We start from the raw sequence: 26,255 nt of genomic DNA, 5'->3' as shown, positions 1-26,255 counted from the left end.
TGATCAAGAATTAGATCCATCCAAAGCTACCTCAAGAGGTAGTGAGTGTCTCATCACTGGGGGTGTCCACCTGGGGCTGTGTGACCCTCGTCAGGGAGAACATGGAGGGGATTTCTAACCAGCTGGGAGGGAGCTCAGGACAAGCAGCACCTGTACTTGGCTGTTCATTGTCAGACCTGTTGGCTTGAAGAGTCAGTTCAGTTTTCTCAGCTGAGAAAAATTCAATACTGACGTGCAGCTGGGTGGGGAGGCTGGGCAGGAAGTGAGCAAAGATGCACTTCACGGATGGAGGAGAGGGTGGCAGTGGGGGACAGGTGCACACCATTGGCCATGCTGACAGAGACCAGTGGGTCCCCAGCTGCTCTCAGCTCACTGCTCCAGGCAGCCCCTCTCCCTCCCTCACTGTCCGAGGTAACCTGGCAACCCAGGTGCTCTTGAGCGATTCTTCCGGAGCTTCGCCTTCCCACCTCATGGTGTAGTGTGCTGTCCAGGGCTGGGAGAAGTAAAGGAAGCAGGTGACATCAGAGATGGGATTCCTACATCACTGCCCTTCCATGCTGAATGAGGCAGCCTGCCCACCCCCTGGGCTTCCTCGGTGTGACCCTCGTCGTGCTGACACTCTACGAGTGCCTCTGTGACTCTGTTTCCTCCTGGAATCCTATTGTCTGGGGCCTGGCCAGAGGAGTGTTCCCAAAATGACTAATGAGGTGCACCAGGGAAGGGGGGATGGAGCACCCCATACCAGGCCCGGGAATCCTCCATGAGGGCCCGGGCTTCATCAAGCTTCCTGTTTATTTGCTGGGCAGGCCCAGCTGGACACTGGGGCCCCATGGTGACCCCAACACAGCTCTGCCTGCCAGGAGGCAGTGGCCTCCCGAGTACCCAGGATTTGTCACAGTTGAAGCAGCAACATGGGGCCATATAAGGAATTCTCAAGGCAGTTGCAGAAGTGGCCATCCCACGATACCTGCAGGATCCATTTCCCGGTTTCCTGTGAAATGTGCCCTCTGCAATGCAAACGGGCCTAAGATCCACCTCTCAGAGGGGTCCCTAGAAGAGCATTTATTCCATCGCAGCCCCAAGAGTGCGATTCCTTTTCACCTGGGTGTGCACCATTCCCTGGGTAGTAGGACCGCTCTTGAAGGACGGAGAGCACCTTGGTTCTGTTTCCACAGTAACGGGCTTAGAGTCCAGGGTCGGGGATGCGTGCAGTGGAGCAAGTAAGGGACAGGCCTCCCCACTCCATGGCCTTATGGCCTTGGCAGTCACAGCACTTTTTGGAGGCTTTTCTGTGCACAGGGGGTGACAATGCTCTTCTTCCAGAGGGAAAGTACCTCTAGCCCAACCAGTGCAGTGTAAACGTGATCTTATACTAGTCCCGTCCCGCTTTCCCAGGTTGCCCCCATGGTTTTGTTAAAGGCTGTTTTTAAGGGCAGCAGAGAGGATCTGTTGTCCAGAGTTCTGGACAGGAGTCCTGACTATTCATCCCTGCTCACTGTTTGACCTTGGGCAAGTTCCTTCCTTTTGGGACTCAGCATCCACGTCTGTTCAGTGCGACTTTGCTGGCTGCTAAGGATGCCTCCACCTCGGACATCAAGGTGTCTCTGACTCCCTGGGTTTCCTGTGTCCTTGGACTCGGCTTCCCTTTGTCTGTGGAGCACTCTGGTCAGATCCCCGGCACCTCCCAAGCCAGGGAGGAGGTGGAGGAGACTGAGGGCCAGGGCCAGCAGCCTGTGCCAGAACCCCAAACAAGAACATCTGCCATCAGGCTTGAGTGTGGATGACTGGTCTCTGCCCACAGGTGCCAGAGGTTTGGTTTTGCATGTTTGTCTAGAGCCATGAGATCCCAAAGGCCAGAAGAGTGGTCTCACATGGTCAGATTTCCCTTGAAGAAGCCCGGAATTGAGGAGGTGGGCTAGGCCATCCGGTGGCTGGGCAGGGCAGCCCGTTAGGGGAAGGCAGAATCCCTAAGGCCTGAGTGGTGGGGGCAGGGTAGGACTGGCATTCTCTGTGCATGGTGTTGTCAGGAGCATAGTGCAAATTGACATTGGAATTTCAGCTATGTTTTCATGTGAACCTTGGGTCCTGCTGTTCTAGGGTGTTCTAGGGTGGAGAAAGGATTTGGGGGAATCTGGCCTCAGAGGACGGGCCCTCCACCCCTTCGGTCCTTCTCTCAGCAGATATTTATCAGAGCCTCCCGTACCAGGCACTGGGCAGGGCAGCATAGAGCTGAAACGAGAACAGCTCAGCTCAGGCCACAGGAGCTCACAGCCTGGCCCATTCAGCCTGGCCTTGTTACACGTAGGTCTGCATGGAGGGCCTTGGGGACCCAGAGTTGGCACAGGGGTGGGCAGTCCCTGACATGGAGAGTTAGGAGAAGCTGCATTTGAGCCTTAAAGAGAGGGTAAGTGGTCTCAGGCGGGGAGAGCTAGGGGATCTCAGGTGGAGGGGACAGCCCAGGCAAAGCCCTGGGGATAAAGAAGAGCCATTGGCAGGTCTTGTGCCTCACAAAGGGGTTGAGAGTCAGTTTTTAGAACCCTACTAAAGTGCACTCTGAGGGACCTGCCTTTCTGCTTAAGCCCTACTCCCTGACCCTGTCTCCCTGCGTATCTGCAGCACCTGACATTTTAGAAGGCTGATGTGTTTGCCCCAGGATAGCCCCACCAGGTGGCTAGGACAGAGAGCATCATCGTCTTCTTCATCTCAGGGTAAAGGCGGCTGAATGAACTTCCAAGACTGGAGTGGAGGCCACGGACTCCCAGCCTGGTCTCTTCCCACCCCGCCCAAGCACTCCTTATACCAGGTCAGAGGTCATCTGGAAGTGACCTTATAAGCCCATCTAGTCCAGCCTTTGCTTCATGGGTGGGGAGACTAAGACCCAGAGGGGATTTGTGATTGACCTTAGGCTACCTGTTTGGCAGTTGACCACACTGACAAGCAATGGCGACTGCTTCCCACTGTGGGGGTAAACACCCAAGCTGCTAGACATCTGCCACCGAAAGCTCTCTACACTCATGGCAATCCAAGGTGGCGCCTGCACTCCCCACCCCCTGCCTCTAGATCCCCTCCCTGACAGACACCCCCACCTGTGGAGCAGTCTTACAGAGATCCTGCTTAGCTGCTTTGGAACACTGCCCTTATCCCCTCCTCCCTACAGAGCTCTCCCTCTTCCCCTAGTCTCCTGACTAGGTTCCCTCTCATGCTAACAGACACGTTGGCCTTCAGAACACTCACTCCAGCCTCCAGGAAGCAAGGGGTTGAGCCTTTAGATATTGGCAAGAAAACACCACACTCTAACAGCTTCCTGTCTGCAAAGGCAGGCAGTGGGGGAAAGGGATGAAAAGTCTTGAAAAATCTCATTAAAAGGGTTCTTCAGGCACTTTGGACTACGAATGACTTTTTGCAAGTTCCAGTTTCATGAGTTTTTGCAAAGGAATCTGGACAAGCTGAGGGACTAGGACTTCAAAGACGAGGGTTTGCAGCTGGTGGGGGCAGGGAGGCAGGGTGAGTGCCAGGGCTGCCCTCCCCAGATGCGGGGCAGGCTCTGCCTGCATTGGGCCCATCCCCAGGAGTGGGCAGAGTGGCACTTAAAGGCCTTGCAGGGGGGCGCCTGGGTGGTTCAATCAGTTAAGCATCCAGCTCTTTGATTTTGGCTCAGGTCATGATTTCAGGATCATGAGATCGAGCCCCACATCGGACTCCATGGTAGGCGTGGAGCCTGCTTGGGAGTCTCTCCCTCTGCCCCTCTCCCCCACTCTCTCTCTCTCTCTCTCTCTCTCTCTCTCAATGCCCTCGCGGGGACGCAGGTGCTCCTTTGGCAAGAGCTCAGCCCCAGCTTTCTTTAGGCAGTGAGTTCCAACCCCAGTGGGAGACATAGCCCCAAGGAACCTCCACAAAGGGGACTTCCTCTTTCAAATCCCCAGAGGCAACCTGCACAGCACCCTTGCAGATGTGGCCCAGATTCTGACCTCAGGAGATGTTTCTGGGGTCTGGCCTGTTTCCCTCAGGTTGCAACTCAGTCTTGATCATTCGGGAGCCTTCCGTGCACCACCACCGCCACCACCACCACCACCACCACCACCATCACCACCATCATCTGCCCCATTCAGTACCCTTTCTGTACTGGATTCCAGCCCTCTAGGAGTTCATAGCCCACAGGGAGAGGCTGTGTACACCCGGAACTCATATATTTGCAGGACTGCTGTAGGGTTACCCAAGGCAGAAAGGGTTCAGGGTTGTGAAAGAAGGAAAGCACCCACAGAGGGGGTATTTGGAGGGTGAGCAGGTCATCCTATAGATAGCCCAAGCAGAGGACTGCCCGGAGGCAGGGAAGTGCAGACTTGTGTGAGGATAACAACACTTCTGTGGGAGCTGAGGAGAGGTGTGGCCCTAGTCTCCAGGCTGAGGACCTGGGGCCCTATCCTCTAAGGGAGCAGGCGTCCCTGAAGGTTTTGAGCAAGGTGCAGTCATGTCCTCAGAGCTGTATTCTAGAACCGTTAGTGAACCAGGGTGCACCATGAGTGTTACCAAGGAGAGACCACTGCGTCTGCCTCCTTCTGCCCTCCCGGGCCCCCGTTTCCCTCCACATGCCCACAAACATGCCACTCAAGCTAGCACAGTCCAAGAGCCTGGGAAGCAGGCAGCCTGTGGGCAGGCATCCCACAGGGGGGTCCAAGGCAGTGCTGTTCGACATGTAAAGGGAAGAACATGGGCTCTGCAGTCAGAGATAACCCGAGTTTGAATCCTGGCTCCATCTTTTACCTGCTGTGTGTTGCTAGGCAAGTGTCTTGACTTCCCTGATCATTGCCTGGAAAACTATGTAGGCCACTCTCATAAAGCTGTTGTAAGAAGTAACGTGGCTCTGCAGGTTGACTGGATGCATGGCCCCCAGCAGGGACTCAGTATTAATGCTGGTCTCTGCTCCTCCCAGTTTTCCCAGAGCTTTTAGATATTGGAGGCAGCAGACTGGACAGAGTGCTGGGCCAGGTCAGAAGCGCTGGGGGTGTGTCCTGGCTGTATCTGCTCCTGGGTGCTTGGGCGGATGTCTGCCTCCTGCATCCACAGAATGAAGGTCTGGGGTTTGATTAGTAAATTTGCTTCCAGGTTAAGGGCTTCACACAGTTAGGGTGAGGTTCCCCTAGGTTCCAAGGATGTTGGGAAGATGAGGGCCCCATCTCCTCCTCCAGGTAGGGGAGGAGGGGGTGGGACCATTTATCCGGAACATGCCTCCTGCTCTGATTGCTTAAGGACACCGTCTGGCTCCTGCTCCGAGCTGCAGGTTCGTGCTGCCTGCTGGGCAGTCAGTCTCCATCAGCGAATGCTTCCTGGGGCTCCAGCGGTGGGTGGTGGGTGTAGCCCGGCCAGGAGGAGCAGAGGGGTTGCATTCCAGGGGTGCTGGGGGCGTATTGCTGTTAGAGTTGTTTTTCTTCTTTCTCTCCCTTCATTGATTTATATAGTAAAGGAGAGAGTTTTCAAACAGTAGGCATGTCTGGGTCTGGGCAGGCAGGGGAGTGATTAATCTTAGTTTGTTGCTGCTGACAGCCAGGAGCAAGAAATAATAAAGGTTTGCAGGATAAGGAGGGGGTGGGGGGTGAGGAAAGGCTGCGTACTCCTTGGCCTTCAGCAAGGAGCACAGACTTCACTTCCCTCTACCATGGAAGCACCCCTTGTTGGGTCAACGTCTGAGGCTCCAAATACTTCAGGGTAGCTGCCTGCTCCCAACGGTGAGCCCCAGAACAGTCCCTCCGACCACACCAGGGCCTCCCGAGTGGTTGTTGAGCTCTCTGCCCTGCATGACCTCCAGCCCCAGAATGCCTGGACTTCCTTCATCCGTGGCCCTTTTCCCAGCCCTGCCCCTGAGGGCAAGGCCTAAAAGAAGCAGGGTTGTGCACCCAGAGGACGGCCTGGCTCTAATGAGAGGGACCCTCTGACTCCGCACCTCTCTGAGCTGGAGGAGGAGGGGCCTACAGAAGAGAGGTGGTCAGGCAGACCGTGACAGCAGGAGGTGCTGGGGAGGGTGGGAGGCAAGAGGGACTTTGACCTGGTCCAAGGAGGATTCAGGCTATTGTGAGTGGGCAGGGTAAGGTGCTACCCATGCTGGGGAAACAGCAGCACAGGAGAAAAAGCTTCCTACTTTTCAATCCACAGTTACTAATATATCCCATCACCGGCATTCTCTCCCACCCGCGAGAGAGGCAGCTCTGTGCAGCAGAAGACACAGGCTTTTGAACCCCAGCTCTGCTGCTGCTGCTGCTGCTTTTTTTTTTTTTTTTTAAGTAGGCTCCACACCCAGTGCAGAGCCCAACACGGGGTTGAACACATGACCCTGAGATCAAGACATGAGCTGAGATCACGGGTCAGCCGCTTAACCAACTTAGGCACCCATGCGCCCCACCAGCTCTGGCTCTTAATAGCAAGGTGATCTTGGGCATAAGGGTCTTTTTTTTTTTTTTTAATGATTTTTTTATTATATTATGTTAGTCACCATACAGTACATCCCCGGTTTCCAATGTAAGGCTCGATGATTCATTAGTTGCGTATAACACCCAGTGCACCATGCAATACGTGCCCTCCTTACTACCCATCACCAGCCTATCCCATTCCCCCACCCCCCTCCCCTCTGAAGCCCTCAGTTTGTTTCTCATAGTCCATAGTCTCTCATGTTTCATTCCCCCTTCTGATTACCCCCCCTTTCTTTATCCCTTTCTTCCCCTACCGATCATCCTAGTTCTTATGTTCCATAGATGAGAGAAATCATATGATAGTTGTCTTTCTCTGCTTGACTTATTTCACTTAGCATTATCTCCTCCAGTGCCATCCATGTTGCAGCAAATATTGAGAACTCGTTCTTTCTGATGGCTGAGTAATATTCCATTGTATATATGGACCACAGCTTCTTAATCCAGTCATCTGTTGAAGGGCATCTCGGCTCCTTCCACGATTTAGCTATTGTGGACATTGCTGCTATGAACATTGGGGTGCATATGGCCCTTCTCTTTACTACGTCTGTATCTTTGGGGTAAACACCCAGTAGTGCAATGGCTGGATCATAGGGTAGCTCAATTTTTAACTTTTTAAGGGACCTCCACACTGTTTTCCAGAGTGGCTGTACCAACTTGCTTTCCCACCAACAATGTAGGAGGGATCCCCTTTCTCCACATCCTCTCCAACAATTGTTGTTTCTTGCCTTGTCTATTTTTGCCATTCTAACTGGCGTTAAGGTGGTATCTCAGTGTGGTTTTGATTTGAATTTCCTTGATGGCTAATGATTTTGAACATTTTTTCATGTGTCTGTTAGCCATTTGTATGTCTTCATTGGAAAAGTGTCTGTTCATATCTTCTGCTTGGGCATAAGGGTCTTAACATATCTGAGCCTCAGTTTCCTCATCTGTGAAATGTGTTTTATAGATATAGTAATGAAAAGGCAGTACGTGTTCAGTGAGTGAGTGAGTGGTAACTCAGAGTCTTTGTTAGAGACTTTGGGGAGCTATAGGTTGTTAGGAAAGAGCTCAGTGTGGTTCAGAGCCTGTGGATTATACAGGTCTGGCCTAGAAGTCTCTGTCCATGCCCACAGCCACTCCCCTTTATTAGGGTGGGATTTTAGAGTTTATGCAGGCTGCAACTCGAAACCCTGCATTGCTGTGACTGAGACTTCAAATGACATAGAGCTAGAGTCAGATCCTGGCTGTGCAGCCTTGGGTAAGTCACTTAACCTTTCTGCTCTCCCAGCTGAAGATGATGAACACCTCAAAAGGCATTTCCTCATTTTCTCATGGGGAAGCATTTTTGTGGCAAGGCAGGGCAGCAGCTCTGGGACACTGAGTACACTAAGCAGAAATCTTGGGGTTTAGGGAACAGAAGAAAAAATTTTTGTAACTTAGATTGATTTTAGAGTGGGTGGGGGGCAAATCCCAAGCAGACCACCCCCCCCCCCGCCGAGCATGCAGGCCCACAGGGGCCCGATCTCACAGTCTCGCGACCTCAAGACCATGAGCCAAAATCAAGAATTGGACACCCAACCGAGCCACCCAGGTACCCCCAGAAGGAGATCTACTAGATCACCTGGCCCAGTGCCCTGTACAGGTGGAGAAACTGGGGCTCAGAGAGGGGAAGGAGCTTTGCCCACCTCCTGGCTTCCCAGCCAGGCCCTGTTTTCTGGCAGCATTTGAGTCAGGCTCAGACAGAGGGCAGCGGGAACGGGGCTGGAGTTGGGGGAGGTCTGTGTCTTTGCTCTCACTACGTGGAGGATTTCACTTCCTTTCCCGGCTGATGGAGGAAAAATGAACTTTCTGCTCAGTTAGCACGCAGTGTGCTTTCTCCTTCTAGAAGGTTTAAGGAGTTGCTGCTGTAAGCCAAACAGAGGCTCGCTCCTCAAACGCTCCTTGCAGGGCACGAACCGACAACAGTGAGCTTCAAGAGTGCAGGCGCCTCACAGGACAGAAGGTCGTACCATCAAGAGGCACTGGGAGGCATAATAGAGCTTTCCCTGTATTCAGCATTACTGGGAAAATATGCCCTGCCAGTGGTAACACATTTCCAAGGATGCTGCCCTTACCCTTAAAACAGGAGCCTCTCCTGCATTCCACACGTGGTGCTTTGGTGATTCTGGCTCGGGCCTGGGAGACCTGGGTTCTAATTCTGCCCCAACTCCATCTAGCTGTGGGGCCCCAGACTAGTCATAAGCCCCTTCCTTTCTTGAGGGGTGGCCATGAGTGGGGGGATGCCCTGTTGCTGTTGATGTTTTCAGAGCTGTGGGGCCTGGGTTAGGGTTGCTTCAATGCTGTAGTTAGGTGGTGTGTGCCAGGGCGCCTGACATGGTTGCTGATACTCTAAATACCAAACCGTCCCACCCTGGCAGTTAGTGTGTGGTGAGAAGGGCAGGAAGGATTACCTTCATCCTACACATACAGAAACCAACACACTCTGTCACCGCCAGTGAGTGAAGAGCTGCATCCCAGTGCCCTCTTTCTGCCCTCTGGGACCCTCTGAGCAGAAATCCCCCAACCCTTCTCCTCCAGCTGGGCCCAAGAAACCCAGCCAGGTGTCTGTAGCCCCAGGACCACAGCTGGAGTTTCTGAGCAGGACCTGGGCCACAAACCCATTGCCGGGCATTGCCTCGGGGGACTGCAGTAAAGGACTAGGGGCAGCTAGGGCAGCAGGAGGAGAAGGGAGCACATGTTGTGGGGAACTGATGAGGGTGAGAAAAAGGGAGGAGTCAGGACCTCATCCAGATTTCTGAATGTCCGGTGAGCAGTGGTATTGCCAGCTGCAACATGGATCTGGAATGGTCAGTTTTGAAAAGACCCAGGAAAATATGCTCTCCCCTAACTCAGCTGCCCTCTTTCCACTGTTGTCCAGGACCCAGAGGTCGAGAGGCACCTGCATTCACACCGCCTGCCCATTCTCCAGCGCACCCGCTGGCCCGCCAGTGCCGAGTGTGCCCACCGACAGGCTGGGTGTCCCCTCGCAGCCAAGCATGCAGTTTTTGCTCCCCTGAGAGCTCCCTGGTCCCCTCGAGCATCTGAGCCACCCTGATTACATTTCCAGCTGGTTTTTAATTATCTCCTATCAGCCCGCATAAATCTGCCTGTGTGGCTCGCCCGCCAGGGGAGGCATTCCAACTGCCTGTCCGTCGCCAGGAAACCTCTCGTGCCCCGGGATAGCTTCCCCTCTGAGGCACTGGGTGGTCTCTCCAAATGAGAAAAACATTTCTTTCCAATCACATTTCTAACATCTTGTTAATATGACTTGTTTAATAATATTTTTTGCAAAAGCCATCTGGGAATGGCTTGGTTGGGGACTTGGGGAGGGCATATGGGTGCTGTGGGGACCAGCCATGGTGACAGATACAGACCTCGTATCTGCCATCAGCGAAGGGGCAGCGGCATGGAGAAGGGTGCAGCTGGGGACCAGAGGACCAGGCCTGAACCCCATTGCTTCCCCCTGCGTGAGGGTCACCGAGCAGGTGGCTCCATGGCCCAGAGGCTCAGGAGCACAGTGGGAGGAAGGAAAGCTCTCTGTAAACTCAGAGGCTGACTCATGCAGGTGGGATTATTTGCAGAGCCTCTCTGCTTGCCCCAGGAAAGGACTGTGCTCTTACTTTGCTTCTAGTTAGGTAAATAACTCGAAGGCCCCCTGAGGAAATACGATTAGCCCCCACCTAGGGGCATTTGGCAAGACTTGAAGCAAATAGCTTCATACAGTAAAATCCCAAGATGCAGGGCGGCTGTTCCCTAGACCTTCGGGCCCTTAAAATCAGAAGGGTCTTGAATCCTCCAGGTCAGGACCCTGGCTTTGGGATGGGAGAAACAGGCCCAGGAAGGGAAAAAGACCTCCCCAGAGTCCTGTGGCAAGTCGCTGGCAGAGCCCAGGTGCTATCACCCTCTGAGCCCCACAGCGCTGTATTTTCTTCTCCCATTTTCTGCATAAGCATTGGTATTTGAGGCAGATTTATAAAATCGGGTGTCAGATTTTATAGCTCTCGTCTTTGCTCTCACAGTTCAATTGCTAAAACTATAAAAATGATGTTTTGCTATGTATGTGTGTGCGTGTGAGCGTGCGTGCATGGTGTCACACACACATGCACACCCTTCCACTTTGCTGGGTTGGAGGCCTCCCTGCTCCTGGTTCTGATTGTCTCAAACCTTTTTCCTGGGCAGCTTCCCTAGTGAGCAGCCACTGTCTCCTTTCCAGCCAGGGGTGATTTCTGCCACTTTTAATACCTTTTTTTTTTTTTCTTTTTAAGATTACTTCACCCAGGAGGAATATCAAAAACAATTGGTTTGGCAAAGGCAGCTTATTAGGAATGCTTTAATTAGAACTTTTTTTTTTCTATTTTCCTTTTGAACATCCACATGCTGCTCATGGTCCCAGCCAGTGTGGGAGTCAGCTTGCCACATTCTCAGCAGACTTTCAGGGCAGGGCCAACAAACAAGTCAGCCAGGGCTATCACTGCTGTGATCCCACTGTACGCCGGACCTTTAACTGGGCAAGGGGATAAGCAGGTAGGTGAGTGCTGTGATATAGGGAGATGTGGCAGAGAATAAGTGAAGGAGGAAGAAAGTTAAGTTTGACCAGGGATATCTTGGAAGACTTCCTGGAGAAGTTGACATTGGATCAGTGCTGTGGAAGATGATAATTTATTGAGAAGTGACAGCAAGGTAGGAGGATGGTTAATTAGGTTTGGGATTGGAGGAGAGGTCGCTGCAGTAGCCCTTCTTCCTCTGGTCCCAACTAGAATTTTCAGTTATCCCTACCCTGTGAGCCCCCGGGCCCCCCAACCCTGGCCCAGGTGACCAACACTGTCACGGACAGAGACATGCCTTATAAACTCTGAAGTCCCCGTCAGCTCTCTCCAGCTCGTCACAGCATCCCCATTTCGCCCTCAAGGAAAAGGCCTCAGCAAGACATGGGACTTACCTGTGGCCATATTCCCAGTTCCTCGTTCCTTCGATCTCCCGCTTGGCCAAAGGGCAGGCCGTGTGCCGGTCATCACCACTTGACACTGAGGGTGTATACTCCGCCCAAGCTGGACACAGCATCCCAGGGAGAAATGCGTTTACACAGTGCCCAGCAGGCTCTTTGCAGTCCCAGGCTCCTCAGAGAAACCAATTGGAACAGGCCTCTGCAGAGTGTCCTCTGAGGCAGGCAGAATTCTACGAATAACATTGATTAAAAATGTGGAGCGGGGTAGGAGTTCTGACAGGAGCGAGGATAAGACCATCGAGGCGGCAGATGTATAAGACGCAGTGATCTGGGCACACCTGGATTTCAAACCCCCAGTCTTCAGATGTTAGCATACACCTGCTTGGACTTCATATTTCAGGCCAGAAAAATACCTTTTCTGTCTTGAATTGTTCTAATCTTAACCAAAAAAGTATTCTATGAAGAAACCAGGGTTGACTGTTTTACTTTTGTGGGAGTTGTGCTTTTAAAAAGCAATCAGTTCCGTGTAGTAAGTAACTCTTTGGAACCCAATTACTTGCAGCCATGCTGAAAAAAACTATAATTAATGTGGTCAAATCCTAGCCAAATAATAAAATGAAAGCTTTGTTGTGTATCAAGGCAGAAATCAATTTCATTAGGGAGCAAAGAGCTGGAGATTTAATTTTGAGAAAATTCTCCACCCTGTGGACAGAGGTTATCAAGAAGCTGCCAGAATGAACGCCCAACACCAGAGGACTCACCCTCTAGAGCCCAGATTACTGAGGGCTGACTGACCTTCCACAATTGTATCTGCAAACCTTCCGAGTGTAGCCAAAGCCATTGGGCTTTTTGCTTCTTAATGTTCTTGTACCTGGTGCTCCCTTCAGTTTTGGTCAGGAAGGGAATGTTATCTTCACCTGATAACACTTGCATGTCCATAAGATCCTGTCCCTTGGAACTTGGGAGGAGGTGGCCTCAGGAGGTCAGCAGACACCAGAAAAGGACACCTGGGGTGTCCACATTGATGGTGGGGTCATATCCTGATAGGGCTCAGGGCGAAGCTGGACAGACCTACCAGGGACAGTGCCCAGTTGCAGGACCCCAGTACATAAGAGATAGTGAACAGCAGGGGTGACCAGGATGGGAAAGGACAGGAGATTCCGCCCTGTGAGGACAACTGGAGAGAGAGCAGCCCCGGGTCTGCTCCTGCTTCTTCTTTCTTCTGGTCTCTGAGGGGCCTTCCTGGGGCGGAGGGAATGGCCATGGCCTGCAGGAACCAGAGCTCGGAGCTGAGGCTACTGTCAGGGGCTGCACTAAGCCCAAGGAGGACTTTCCCATGGTCAGAGCCGTCAAAGTTTGGAAGCTCCCCGGTGCTGGGGGAAGGGACAAAAACTGGACACCAAATGTAAATACTACAACGGTGTTTCCGTCATGGAATAGAACTCGAATGGGGGTGCTCAAACCTGAATGTGCATCCGAATCTCTTGGAGAGCATATTAAAAGTGGATCTGGTTCTACCGGCACCTGGGTGGCTCAATGGGTCAAGCATCTGACTTTTCGATCAGGTCATGATCTCATGGGTCATGGGATGGAGCCCTCCATCAGGCTCCATGCTCAGTGGGGAGTCCTTGAAAGATTCCCTCCCTCCCTCTCCCTCTGCCCCGCCCATCTCAAAATCAATCAATCAGTCTTAAAAAGCTAGGGGGCAGATCTGGTTCCAAAGAGGCCCAGGGAGCCCCCCCCCCCCCCCCCGGTTTAACAAGTCTCGAGGGACTATGATGTGGGCGTTCTGAGACACATGTGAAGAAACTATTTTTGAGAAACATGCACTCCTCTTCCAGCCCTAGAACTCTGGGGTTTCTATAAGGAAGGTGAGTCCTTTTGTTTAATATCCAAGTAGTTGTTCCTTCTTCATTATGTGGTGTGAGCATCTCCTATGCACCAAGCTTCAAAGGTTTACAGGTTTGCGGGACCTCGGGGGTCCTCCAGTCCTGTCCCTTCATTGTAGAGGTGGTAAAACTGAGGCCTGCAAGGGCAGGAGCCGGGTTTGGGACCAGGGTCCTGACGTGTAGTGCAGAGCTCTTTTCACTTGCTTTCAGTGGACTTCAGGGAACATTGAAAACTACTCCCCATTTCACAGATGAAGAAACTGAGGCCCAGATTCCAAGTACTGTTGGGAGTTTTTCCACTGAGAAGCACTGTCATTTATATGATTTGCAAAGGCCCTTGGCCAGGGTGTTTGGGTGGCTTATGGTCAACTGTGTGCCTTTGAGATTCCAGAGAGGGGAAAAACCACCCTCAGGTTAGGCGCAGGGTCACTGAGCACATGGCTCTGTTTTAACTTGTAGTCTTTAAAGACCCCTCTGGATTTTTTTTTTTTTTTAAGATTTTATTTATTTATTCGACAGAGATAGAGACAGCCAGCGAGAGAGGGAACACAAGCAGGGGGAGTGGGAGAGGAAGAAGCAGGTTCATAGCGGAAGAGCCTGATGTGGGGCTCGATCCCATAATGCCAGGATCATGCCCTGAGCCAAAGGCAGGCGCCCAACTGCTGTGCCACCCAGGCACCCCCCCTCTGGATTTTCTTTACTTTTTTTTTTTTTCTTTTTGAAGCAAAACTGTAAGTTAAAGCAGGTGCTTTGTGGGCAAGTCCCTCCCTTGCTGTGCTAATGGATGCCCTCTGTCAGTTAGCAAAGGAAGCCCTCGCCAGGACAGGAGTTGGGCTGGGAGGTTGTAGGGGCAAGCCCCATGATGCAAGGAGAAGGATGAGATTCGGGGTGTGGAAGACTGCAGCTTCCTTCCTCTTCTCTGCACCCCTCCCCCACCCTCACCCTCCACTTTGTCAGACCCCATCCCTGCTGACTAGAGCCTATAAAGGCTACTGGTGGTGGCCAAGCATCCCCTACACCTGATGGCACGGGGGCAGGTATGGGGCAGTTCCAGCCCCTGATTCACTGGGGACTTAGAGCAAACCTCCAGCCCTCTCTGGGCCTCTAAATCATCTGTAAAATGAGGGCAGGGAACCAAATAGTCTCAAAAGCCTCTGCTTGGTATCTCGTCTGCCTCAGCAATGGTGAATACAGAGCAATGCACATCATAGGGACTTAATAAATACCACAGATCATGTATGACCAGTTCTTTTTTAAGATTTTATTTATTTGAGAGAGAGAGCACAAGTGGGGGGGGCAGAGAGAGAGGGAAAAGCAGACTCCCTGCTGAGCTGGGAAGCCCCACAGACATGCTGTTCAATTCCAGGATCCTGAGACCATGACCCGAAGGCACATGCTTAACAGGCTGAGCCACCCAGGCATCCCTGACCAGTATTTTTTAAGCACAGAAACTTCTTTCCTCATCTTTCCTATTCAGTTTTCATGTGGACCTCTGTGTGTAACAATGTGCTTTTGAGAGTGCCATGAAATACCGCTTGATGTTTGGGGAAATTTGTATCAGAGAAGTGTACACCCTTCCCAGTGTCACCCAGTGACAGAGCGGGGCCGGAACCTAGGCCTCCTACCCCAGCCAGGTGGGCTCCCCAGCTGGAAGAGGTGGTCCGGTGGCCAGGAGTCTGCCTTGCCATCCGTGGCTTCTAGGCTGCCAACATGGCCATGAATGATAAACCAGACAGACGGGAAGACACGTTCACTGCTCAGCCCAGACTGCATGGAACCAGCAAGACAAACCAGATGGGCAGTAACTTGCACGCAGGTTCCTGCGGAGCGGGTGGAAACAAAGCCATGTCAGAACCCTGAGCCTCAGCACCTGCCAGACTTGCTTATGCACGGCCCAGCTCAGACCTCAGACAGCCCTTGCTGGGGGGGAATGGGTGGGGGGACAAGTGAAAGCTCCATTCCACAGATGAGGAAGCTGAGGCCGAGGGAGCCACAGCTCGAAGTGGCAGGGCAGGGACTCAGACCCAGGTCTGGGGGACACTGAGTCCACAGGCGGTGGTTCCTTTGGGAGCTGTCCTGCTTTCCTTGGCCAGGCCTACCCCCCTTGTCTCAGCCTCGTCTGGGCCACCCCAAGTATCCAGCTCCCCTGTACCTATCAAAGCCATTGTGCCCCCTCAGAGTCCTCTCCTCAGCGGCTGGTGCTCACCCCCACAGCTGCCCTTGCCCGCCACCTGCCTGGTCCCTGTTCTGGAGCGTCCTTCAGGCTGGCATATCCCCCAATGTGCTGGCTTTGGGGAGGGGAAGGTTGGGCCTCGGAAACAGCCTGGAGTCCTTTGCAGCCAAGCTGTTTGGCCAACTCTGTGTTGTGTCTCAAGCCCTCAAATGTGGAGCCAGGCAACCTAATCTTTATCAAGCCTTCACGCTTCATTCACAAGGACAGTCTCACCCTCATAGCTACTGTGAGGGGGACTCTCCTTGTTCCCATTTCATAGATGCAGATGTTTAGGCACTGGAAAGTAGTGAGTGTTGGCTTTAACCTCAGTGCCGTTGGAATTTGGGGCTGGATTAGTCTTTGTTGTAGGACCTGTCCTATGCGCTGTAAGTTTTTTTTGCAGGACCCCGGCCTTCCGCCTAGATGCCAGCAGCGCCTGAGTTTCCAGGCATTGCCGAATCCACACACCGCCCCCCCAGAAGGGATAAGCTCACTTCAGGGGAGAAGCACTGCTCCGAGGAGAGCGTGGGCTGGGAAAGGCTTGTCCCAGCAGATGGAGACCACTCTGGGCCGAATGCATTCTGTCCATCTGTGTGCACAGGCGTTAGGACTGCTTGTGTCATCGTGCCATCCCTAAGCCTGGGGATCCACTGTGCCCAGGGCTCTACTGGTCTTTCTTCCTGCATTGAGGGTAGCCATCCTGCCCTCCTTAGTCCTCCTGGCTGCTGCTCAGGTGGCCCCCACCCACCTGGAGATGTCCCTCACTGGCTTGAGAACTTTAGTGCCAGAGAGACCTCCTCCACCTTTTCCAAATGGGGACACAGACCCAGGGAGAAGGGACTTGCCCAGCCAATGACATCAGTGGGATCAGAGTTTGAACTCAGGCCGATCTGATTTCAGTCCGGCCACCACCGCCAACCCCTCTTGTCCTAAACACAAAAAGTTGTTCGCGTTCCTAGAAAAGTCCTCAATTAGAAGTAAAAGAGGAAACCAGACAAAACACACTAGACCATTCTGCCGCTTCCCAAAGCTCTGACACTTCACATGTCACTCCCACCCCTGCCCCCACCCCTCCGTTTGTAGTTTTCATGTATGCTCGGCTGAGCGTGAGGACCTATGGGAGCACCGAACAAGGGGACTGCAAAAGTCACCCAGTCTGACTCCCAGGCATCACTACCCTCCTGCTTTCACACCTCCAGTAACAGGAGGCTCACTCTCTTGTCAGCCTTGAGCCTAAAACTCCTCCTGTCTAAAACCTTGTTAGTCTTCTCCTGAGAAAATTGCCCAAAATGGATTCATTTTGGCCTACCCACGGCTTTGTGGCTCAAAGCAAACCTTGTGCCTCTCCATGTGTGCGGGGGGCGGGGGGGCATCCGCCACCTCTGTTCCCGCCTGGAGATGGCTGTTTGTCATGATTTACTGAAGGCCCTCACCCTGAGCCTCCCACTTAGAGCTTGAGAAATGCCCCGGCGCCCGGGAAGGCTAATCGCCGCTGATGCGTTTATTCGAAGTCTAATTATTCGGTTGTAAATCAAGTCTCAGGCTCAGCAGCATTCACATGCAGACGTTTGTTCACCATAACTTGGCACGCGTGTCTTAGGCTTATCACTGTGAAGGCTATTTTGGAAGGCAGTGGGCGGCATTCAGGTATTTCCCAGGTGTCCTTTAAGCCCCTTCCCCCAGCTCCCTTGATTCCCAGACTGTGTCAGCGGGAGGGAGCCTCCAGTCCTCCGGCTGCATACACTGCAGTTGGGGATCCCCAGCACACAGGTAGAACAGCTCGCGTCCTGGCCCCCTGGCTCAGAACGCCCTGATGTCCTCTCACTGTGACCCCGGGCAGGTTGCTTCTTCCTCCAGCCCTTGGTCCTCTCATCTGTGCCACGGGCGTCTTGCAGGTAATGCCACCTGCGTCTTTCTGAAGCCCCAGGTCGGTCCAGCTGTGGACCGAGGGTGACTGCTAACACTGTCGTACGTCTTTGTGTGCCCGGCTCCGGGCCCTTTGCTAGAAGGTCACAGCATCTGTGGATGCTAGCCTGCACACAGTAGGCCCTCAGGAGATGACAGCCAGGTTCCTGTCCCCTGCGGGCCCCTCACACTTGAGTTCTGGGTGTTTCTCTCCCACCTGGCCTGGGGCTCTCACAGCATGTTTCTCTGGAGTGGCTAACTGCTCACAGTTACGGTGACGAAGATTTCTGTATAGACACTTGCCCAGCAAAAGATCCCATCTTGCTGGAGGTCAAAGAGAAGGTCGGAGGGGAGCAGACATTCTGAATCACGGAGCCATCTGCTTGCAGGGGCAGCATTGCCAACCGCGGGGCAGAGTTAGGGCAGGAACAATCTTTTTGCTGCCCCTAGGTGGCCATGATAGAAGGAGGTATCTTGCCATGGTCACCCTCCAGTACGGCTCCTTCACCCAGGGTCAGGACAGATCAGCGTTATGGGCCGGATTTAGAGCCACACCTACCCCCGCATTGATTCAGCACAAACATCTGTGTCCATCTCCACCCCAGCAGAGGCCAGGGCGCTGAGGGCCCTGAGGGTGAGCACTGGTTGGCGTTGTCGTGCTCACGGAGGGCAGGGGCACTGCGACACTTCATCCCCTGAGAATCATCCTTTAACCAACTGTTGAGGGTATTTCAAATGCCCAGGAAGACCATGGCTTTAGGAGGGAACTTGTCTCTATTTGTGCGTGATTTCTTTAAGCCTGGGCAGGGGTCACTGGCTGCCTCAGTCACCCCAGGAAGGATTGCTTATAGAAACCGGAGGAAAGAGGGGCTTGACCCATTCTTCCTTGTGACCTCCCTCAGGGGAGACTTCTCTTCCTGACTTGAGAGGTGCCCGACTTTATACCCCCTGAAGGGCTAAACCTCTGGGTGCTCCTCATGGCTCTGCCCCTCACTAAGCTTGTGCTGCTGGTCCTCACTGCCTGTCCTAGGACCAGTGCTATCCAGACAGCAGCTACTGTATCTGGCCTTGGGGAGGTAGCTTCTACCCTAGCTGGGCCACACTGAGGGACAGTGTGGAACAACCACCGGCCTGCCCTTGGGAGGGGAAGAAATGTGGGGCCTCGCTGCTGGCTCAGGACAGACTCTCACTAGATAGTAGATGGATGGATGGATGGATAATGGACGGATGGACCAAGTACCCAGCTGTAGGCCAGGCAGGTGCAGAGGGCCCAGAGGGAAGTAAGGCTTGGCCTGCTGAGAAATGTCACAATGAACAGACAGGATTCTTAACCTCAGGAGCTCACAGAGCTGCAGGGAACCCACGTCTCAAGGCAGAAGGAGTCGAAGGCCCACCTAGACACCTGAACCCATCTGGTTTGGTGGCTGAGCAGGGGAAAATGAGGCTGCAGTGGTAGCTTCAGATCCCTGAACGCTTACCTCAGGCTAAGAGAACATAGGCTTTAGGGTTGGCCACCATAGTGAAATCCCAGCCCCACCACGTCCTGTGGAACCTGGCCCACAACCTTCCCCAGCATCAGGTTTCCCATCGGTAAACACTGGAAGTTACACCAACTTAGCAGCGTTGCTGTGGGCTTACATGAGCTACCACGTAGCAACAGCTCAGCTCCATGCCTGGTGCACGCTGGGGGTGCGAGCGGCGCGGGTGGCGTTCCTTGTGCAGTGGTCCTGGGGAGCCATGGTCGGCTGTGAGCTGAGGGCAGCATTCTGGGGCATCTCTGTCTAGGGAGCAGTTCCCCAGCCATCTTGCAGTAGAGGGGAACCAGAGATCCTCACTGTGTGGATTCCTGTAACCAGGGCCTACATGCTAGTCCCAAAAGGCAGTCTCCTTGCCTTCTCCTGCATAAATATTATATGCAAGTATTTTTAAGTCATTTCATCATGAAAAGAAGCGATTTAACATAACTATTACTCAGAATTCTTCATGAAATATGCATCAGGCAATTAGGTCTAAAAGCGAGAGGTGAGGCCTTGTACCCTGCTTGGGCCGGCAGCTGCGGGCTGAGTGATGTTTTATTAAAGCCCGTGATTATGAGACGAGGTGGGGCCTGTTATTAGGCCCCAGCACACCAGGCACGTTTGATAATCCTGGTGATGAGGAGGTGCTTTTTGTGATGTTAATGAGCGATCTAAACGCGGCGACAGCTCCAGCACCCCCAGCCTCTGCCAGGCGCACATGACTCATTAGACAGGTCAGCCACCGGAGACACCCCTAATTGTGACTTTGCTCTCGGAAGATGTCCTATCAAAGGAGGCAAGACTAACACAGGAGCCTGGCGGGTGGCAGCAGCCTGTCCAAGCTCCCCAGGGACCGATGCCCTCCCAGAAGGGATGGTGGGGAGGTGGCGTGGCCTGGGACTTGGCCCGTGAGGTCCTGGATGCAAGGGCTCTAGCTTCTGGCTGCAGCTCCAGCCCACCTTGCTGTGTGCCGTGGGCCGGAGTGTTGCTCTCTCCAACCTCAGTTTCCTCCCAAATTCCCCAACAGGGTGAGAGGCAATGGTCCGCAGGCATCTTCTAGCTCCAGAAGCCCTGTCCAGAGCAGCCGCAGACCCCCCCCCCCACGTGCTAGTTATCTGTTGTACACTATGTTTTCCCTAGACGGTCTGATTTTGTTCTCTCCTCATGCTAGACATTTTCTGTGTTGAGTTGGGAGTCAAAGCCACCCCTTCACAGCTGTTTTAAATCTAGCTGTTGTTAGGTAATATCTCACTCGTGGGGACCTTGTGGCCGACCAATCAGGATGTGTCATTACAACACATCTCTTGGGTGTGTGTTGACAAGGTTTGGCCTGACCTTTTCTTGAGTCAGAGTTTGACAAATTGTCTCAAAAAGCAAGCCTGCTCACCTCAGGGCCTGCCAACCCCATGTGATGGGTCACCACCACCCTGTCTCCGTAGCTGGGAGCCGCATCAGTCAGGACAGGCCATCCCCAATGCTTGGGATGACCTTTCCGTGCCAGCCCTGTGCTGTCTGTGGCCCACCGTCAGCCCTGTGGGGAAGCACCTGGGGACTGAGGCCAGAGTCGAGGAGTCACTTGTACAGGGTCTAATGTCTCTCCCCTGCTACCTTGCCTGGCCTCATGTGGAGTGTTGAGGGCTAAGTTGGATTCTGTCTTAGAGCCGGATGGTACTGAGGTCAGGAGCATGGACGCTGGGAAAGGCCCAGCAAGGAGAGAAGCAGCACCGCTGCTGATCGCTGTGTGACACTGGGTTGGCTGCCTTCTGGCTGAGCCTCAGGGCTCAGCATACAGCCTGGATCACAGGAAGTGCTCAGGAAACATTGACCGTGATGACCATTAGGGCCACGGCCCGTGAGAATAAGATGGGGCCATGGGCAGCAGTGCAATGGGGCATGAGGCTGCCTCCAGGCCCCTTCCTGCAGGACGCCTTCACAGAGTGGGTAACAGCTTAGGCTTACACACATGGAATCTAGGACCTTAGGCCCAGAAGCACCCTCAGAGGTCATCCAGTTAGCCTCCCCCAGATCCAGTGGACGCAAGGGCAGGGCCACTCCTGCAGGGGGCTCTTCACGTGAGAGCCAGGTTACGGGCCCTTATCCCTCTGCCAGGCAATGGTCATGCCATGGACTGGGGAGTCATAGGGCCCGAGTCCCCTGCCATGGTCCCTGAACTTTGTTAGCTCAGAATCCTAAACCTGTGTGTAATGAAATCCAAGTGCTGGAGGCACATATCAGTGGGCAGTTTCTAATCGGCTGGTGGCCATTCCGAGCCTGTGGCCTGGGAACAGAGCAGCTTCGTGCCTCTGTCAGCTGTTCTCACCATCCCTGCCCGCTTCCCTTGCTGGATGGTTTAAGAACGACCGCTGTAAAAACGTCCCATCAAACCATATGAGTTACTTTCCTTAACCTCCTTAAAAATTAAATCCGCCCCGCCTACAACGTCACACGTGTGTTGCGGGCACAGCTCTGACATTCCCATCCGGCCCTCGGCTAGCTGCTGCGGTCCCATCTTGCACATCCTGTGCTTTGCACCCCAGCTGTACATCTGTGACAGGCGTTACAGCCCAGTTGTCTGGCGTCCAGAACATCCCCCCATTTGACCCACTCACACAGAGAGGCAGGACCGTCCCAGGCCACACCCCCTCCGCTCCATCGCTCACCTGCTGCTCCAGCCCTCACTCCGCCCATCACACCCCTTCTCCCGGTGAAGGAGCTGCGCGTGCGGCCTCCTCCGAGGGCACAGAGCTCTGTGTAGTCCCAGTTTCCTTCGCCACACAGTTTCAGCACCTCGTTGAAGCAATTCCCATCCTTTCCAGGCTGGCACAGATCTGTGATCTCGCCGGTGTGGTGGGTAGCTAGTCTTCCCCTAAGTGGGGTTGTACATTTTTCACGTAACGCACACCGGTTCCTTTCTAGCAGCTGAAGCAAGTGCGCCTCCTGCTTCTCAGATGTGTGGAGGCAATTCTCCAATGAAATGACCCTTCGCTGAGGAGCAGAACTTGCCACGGGCTCTGTAATTAGAACGTTGTCAGCCTTAAAAAATCTTGATTTGAATTTTAGTTCTTTACAGGAATTATACTCTCTTGAAACATAATTGCTCTCCGAACGATTTCCTTTAAGCTCAGGGTGACATTTCTAAATACATTATTATGAGCAGATGTATTGCTCAGTGCCCGCACTTCATTAAGCATTTGCTCTGCCATTTGAAAATGGTCCTGGAGTCCAAATTGACGCATTAATAGAGCAGGCGCGGGTGAGCGTGGGGAGCCCTCCGCTGCCCCTGTGGGAGCTGCCGGAGCAAGAGAGCTGGAGCTGAGAAGCCTGCAAACTTGTGTGCACATGGAGCTCGGCCTGGCCAGCGGCTGGCCTTGGTGCCCCGGAAGCCAGGCCCCCTGGGCTGGCCGCAAGTTCTCAGTGCCAAGGGACGGGGTCTAGAGAAGGCAGCAGGAGGTCAGAGTCCCAGCTTTCTCACAAAGTGACAAACAGAAGGTAAATTGGACTGTGCTTTGGAAACCAAGCATCTGCAGGTGTGGCAGCAACATCATAAAAGGCCAGGCTTGGAGCGGAGTGGCAGGGAAAAGGCAGCTCGGACGAAGGCAGATTGACAGAGGAGTGAGTGATCCTATGTGGCCAGAGACCTGGGGGGAGGGGTCTGCTAGGGCCAGGTGGAAGCAGTGTGGCCACTGCCATCCGAGAGCTGTGCCACCCCAGCGTGCTGGTGTAGCTGGCAGGCTGCATGGGGCACAGGGCACGGGGCTCTGCTCTGATCTCCGAGGGACCCACACGCTGTCCTTTTCAGCAGATGCCACGCATGGTGGACACAGGGACTGGGCCCTGCTCTGTGGAACTCTCGGGAATTGGGAAGATAAATAAGTAATCGCAATTCAACAAAGCAAGTGCTGATGGAGGCATGAATATGCTCAATGCAGTCAGAGGAAGGAAGGAGCCCTACTCATAGGCAGAGTTCACTGAACAGAGGGAGGAAGGCCAGAGAAGAGAGTGCTTGCATAGGGGCAGAGCTGGGGGCAGAACACACGTTCTCACCATATTCCATTGGCTAAAACTAGTCACATGTTTATAGTGGCTGCAAGGGGGGCTGGGATACGTAGTCCCTGGCTGGGCCACCCCTTCCTAGTGACAGTAGAGTACCGTGGAAAAGGGAGCATCAGTTTTTGGGAAACAGCTCACCTGTCATCCCTGCCACGCTGTTTCCTCATCTGTAAACTGGGGGCGATGACCTGTCCTGCACACCTGTCAGGGAACTGGGGACTTACACACTTCGTGCCTGCCATGCAAGGCTTAAATACTTGTGTGCCTCCGCAGTAGGAAGAGGTTTGTTTTCCTGAGGAAGCCTCCACGGCTTCGAGGTCCAGGAGGCTCTCCTGCAGCAGTGTTCGTGGCTGGTTCCCGGTCCGCGCCGGGCTTGCGGGGGCTGAGGGGCAGCTGCGTGTCATTCGGTCCTGAGCAGCATGGCTGATTCAGCCTTTGTCAGTGCAGATCCTAATAACCTCCGTGTTTTGTTTGCAGGAGCAACCAGGGCTTTATGCACATGAAACTGGCCAAAACCAAAGAGAAGTACGTTCTGGGTCAGAACAGCCCCCCGTTCGACAGCGTCCCGGAGGTCATCCACTACTATACCACCAGAAAGCTGCCCATCAAAGGGGCCGAGCACTTGTCCCTCCTCTACCCGGTGGCTGTGCGGACCCTCTGAGCGGGCCAGGCCCACGCTGCTCTGTGACAGGGCCCAGACTTGGAGGAGCCAGAGGTCCCCGCCCGCCAGCCCGGCCCCATTGGGGGCCGTGTCCAATTCGTCGTGTGTATGGTACTAGCACACCACTGCATGTCTCTAGAATGCTGTTGCCACTCACGGGGGCTGGAGAAAGACAGAAGGACAGCCAACGCGCCACCCCAGCCCCCACCCCCACCCCCTCCTTGAGTTTCTGTGAATTAAAATATTTGCAAATCCAAAGAGATGCCTTCCAGGATGAACAAAGGGGAGCAGCTCCCGAGGGGCGAGAGAGGCGGGGCAGGAGCTCCCTGGGTTGCGGCTCTTTGTTCTCCAGCTGTCACGCATTCACACCTGTGGGAGGGGGCACAGCTTCCCGCTAGGGCCCCGCTGGTGCTGGGAGACAAATGCAGGTGCTCCGAGAGCCCAGAAGACCCCAGGAGTCCCGCCTCCCCTCTGGTGCATGTGTATGTGTGAGTGTGAGCACATACATGAGAGAACATGGTCACACAGATGTGAGTAAGCCCACTAGTCCACTTTTAGTCACTTCAGTGTAATCGTTAGGAGATCTTCAAGGAATCATTGTGACGTCACAAAGAGGATTCAATTATTTATGAATAGGGTGTGTAAATAAAATAGTCATTTAATATATATTCTTATCTTTTTTTTTTTTTAAATACAGCACAGAGGGTCTCTGAGGGGGGCAGTGCTGGTTTCATTCCCAGAGCAAGGTATGTCTCTGGGCACGTGTGGCGTGGTATGACAGGCGCTGGGGAGGGAGGGAGGCAGAGCCCTCAGCTCAGGGCTGAGGCAGTCAGTGGAGCAGAGGGGTTTTCTTTGCCCCCTGAGAGCCAACCTGCTGGAAGGTGCAGCCAGGCCCTGCGTTCAGGCTCCAGCAGTGGTAGCCTCGGGGGCCGATGCAACAACCAAGCTCTCCCTTCTGCCTACAGCAGCCCAGTGAGGGCAAGTCTGCACAGCACCCAGCAGTCCACAAAGGGCTTCCCCATTATCTGGTCCATGCCGCCCTGTGAGGCATTTAACGTGGGGAAAGGGTGGTTCCGAGAGGAAAAGTAACCTGCGCAAGGTCACAAAGCTCTTTAAGCAGGAGTGGCTCTTGGCCCAGATCGGCAGACTCCATGGCCAGCGCTTTGGTTCTCCGTGGCCTCCCTGTTACCCTCTCCTGGGGAATCCAGACCTCTCAGGGGACCTGGAGTTCTCTTGGCCATCCACACTGCTTTCCCACAAATACAAACACGCACATTGCCACGCCCCCACCTCTATCTTACCTCTGTCCTTGACTGGAGACGATTCTTCCCGCACCTTCAGGGCAGGCCCTCCTAATGCTGTGAGGTTGCTTGCTCTTAGTTCCCCCCGTCCCCTCCCACTCACCCCATCACACTGTGGTTAAATGCTGGTGGAAGAAATACAAGTAACCAAGCCGCCTGGGTGGCTCCGTCAGTTAAGCGTCTGACTCTGGTGTTTCAGCTCAGCTCACGATCTCAGGGTGGTGAGATCGAGCCCTGCATGGGGCTGCATACTCAGCATGGAGTCGGCCTGTCCTTCCTCTGCTCCTCCCCCCCGCTTGTGCGCACGCTCTCTCAAATAAATAAATAAAATCTTTAAAAAAGAAAAAAATAGAAGTCTCCCACCCAGCAGGTTGACAGACATGGCTTCCATCTACCGACTGAGGTACGAGGGATCAAAATATGGCACGAGCACAGTGTGTTCATCAAACACACCTCTTCCGACCTGCCCTGCTGATCTGGGTGGAATGGAAGCTTGGTGACCATCGCCCCCAGCACGAGAGGCTGAGTTCGAGCATCACCATTCGTTCTAGACATTCAGTAGGGCCCAGGCTTCACGAGATGCTTCAGGCACGCTGGTCACATGCAGCCTCAGAGGCCCGGCCTCAGAGGCAGAGCAGGACTGAGAGCCGTGCCCCTTTAGGGGGCTGCCGGGAATTTCCAAGGTTTGTGGCCAAAGCTGTTTCCTTGGCAACCGGTCTTTCTGCCCTGTCCACCCCTTGGGTCATCCTCCCCGGTGCTATCAGTCCAGGCAGCCCCTCCCGCCTGCAGATCCCAGGCCGAGCTGCCTCATGATGACCACTTAGGCCACGGCCTGGGTCTGGTCTCCGAAGACTCCATCCTGACCTTTTGTCTGTTTTGCCTTTTCCCAAACATCCTTTGAGGCAAGAGAGTACCTGGAGTGATTCACATTTCTCCCTCCCTCCCTCTCCCTCTTTCTCTCCTTTTTAGTGGATGAGAAAATGAGTGAGGAATTGGCACTTGTCCAAACAGAAGTGCCAGAGGAGACTGGATCCCAAGGATCCACTTAGAGGTTGGGGACGTAGGAGCAGCCCCTCAAGCTGAGGTGGGTGAGCCTGTATTAGCTTTCTCCCCCACCAGCAGGCCCAGATGCCCCTGGGGCACTTCCCAGGCTGCAGGCTGGGGCAGTAGGGGACCTGTGTGAACCTTCTCAGTAGACAATCTTCCACAACAAATTCCTCGTCAGGGCTCTGTGCCTGTTGTCTGAGGAGGAGCTAGGTTGCTTTGCTTTAGACTTTGCTCTTTTAAGGGATTCCT

The 26,255-nt window shown here is 53.8% G+C and overlaps 1 protein-coding gene across 1 annotated transcript in view; it reads left to right on the top strand.

The window, feature by feature from the left end:
- The window catches only part of SHB (SH2 domain containing adaptor protein B), a 135,073-nt gene extending 110,749 nt beyond the window's left edge, over positions 1–24,324 (top strand). Inside the window, exon 6 of the mRNA XM_008708007.2 lies at positions 23,475–24,324. Within this exon, the coding sequence (XP_008706229.2) occupies positions 23,475–23,658 (184 nt within the window). The 3' untranslated portion in view covers positions 23,659–24,324. The remainder of the gene's footprint in view (positions 1–23,474) is intronic.
- Positions 24,325–26,255: the final 1,931 nt, after the last annotated feature.

Source organism: Ursus maritimus, unplaced genomic scaffold (genome assembly GCF_017311325.1).
Source record: "Ursus maritimus isolate PB19 unplaced genomic scaffold, ASM1731132v1 scaffold_17, whole genome shotgun sequence".
Lineage (NCBI taxonomy): Eukaryota > Metazoa > Chordata > Mammalia > Carnivora > Ursidae > Ursus > Ursus maritimus.
The sequence above is the reverse complement of the archived record's forward strand: the minus strand, read 5'-3'. Positions and strand labels throughout refer to the sequence as shown.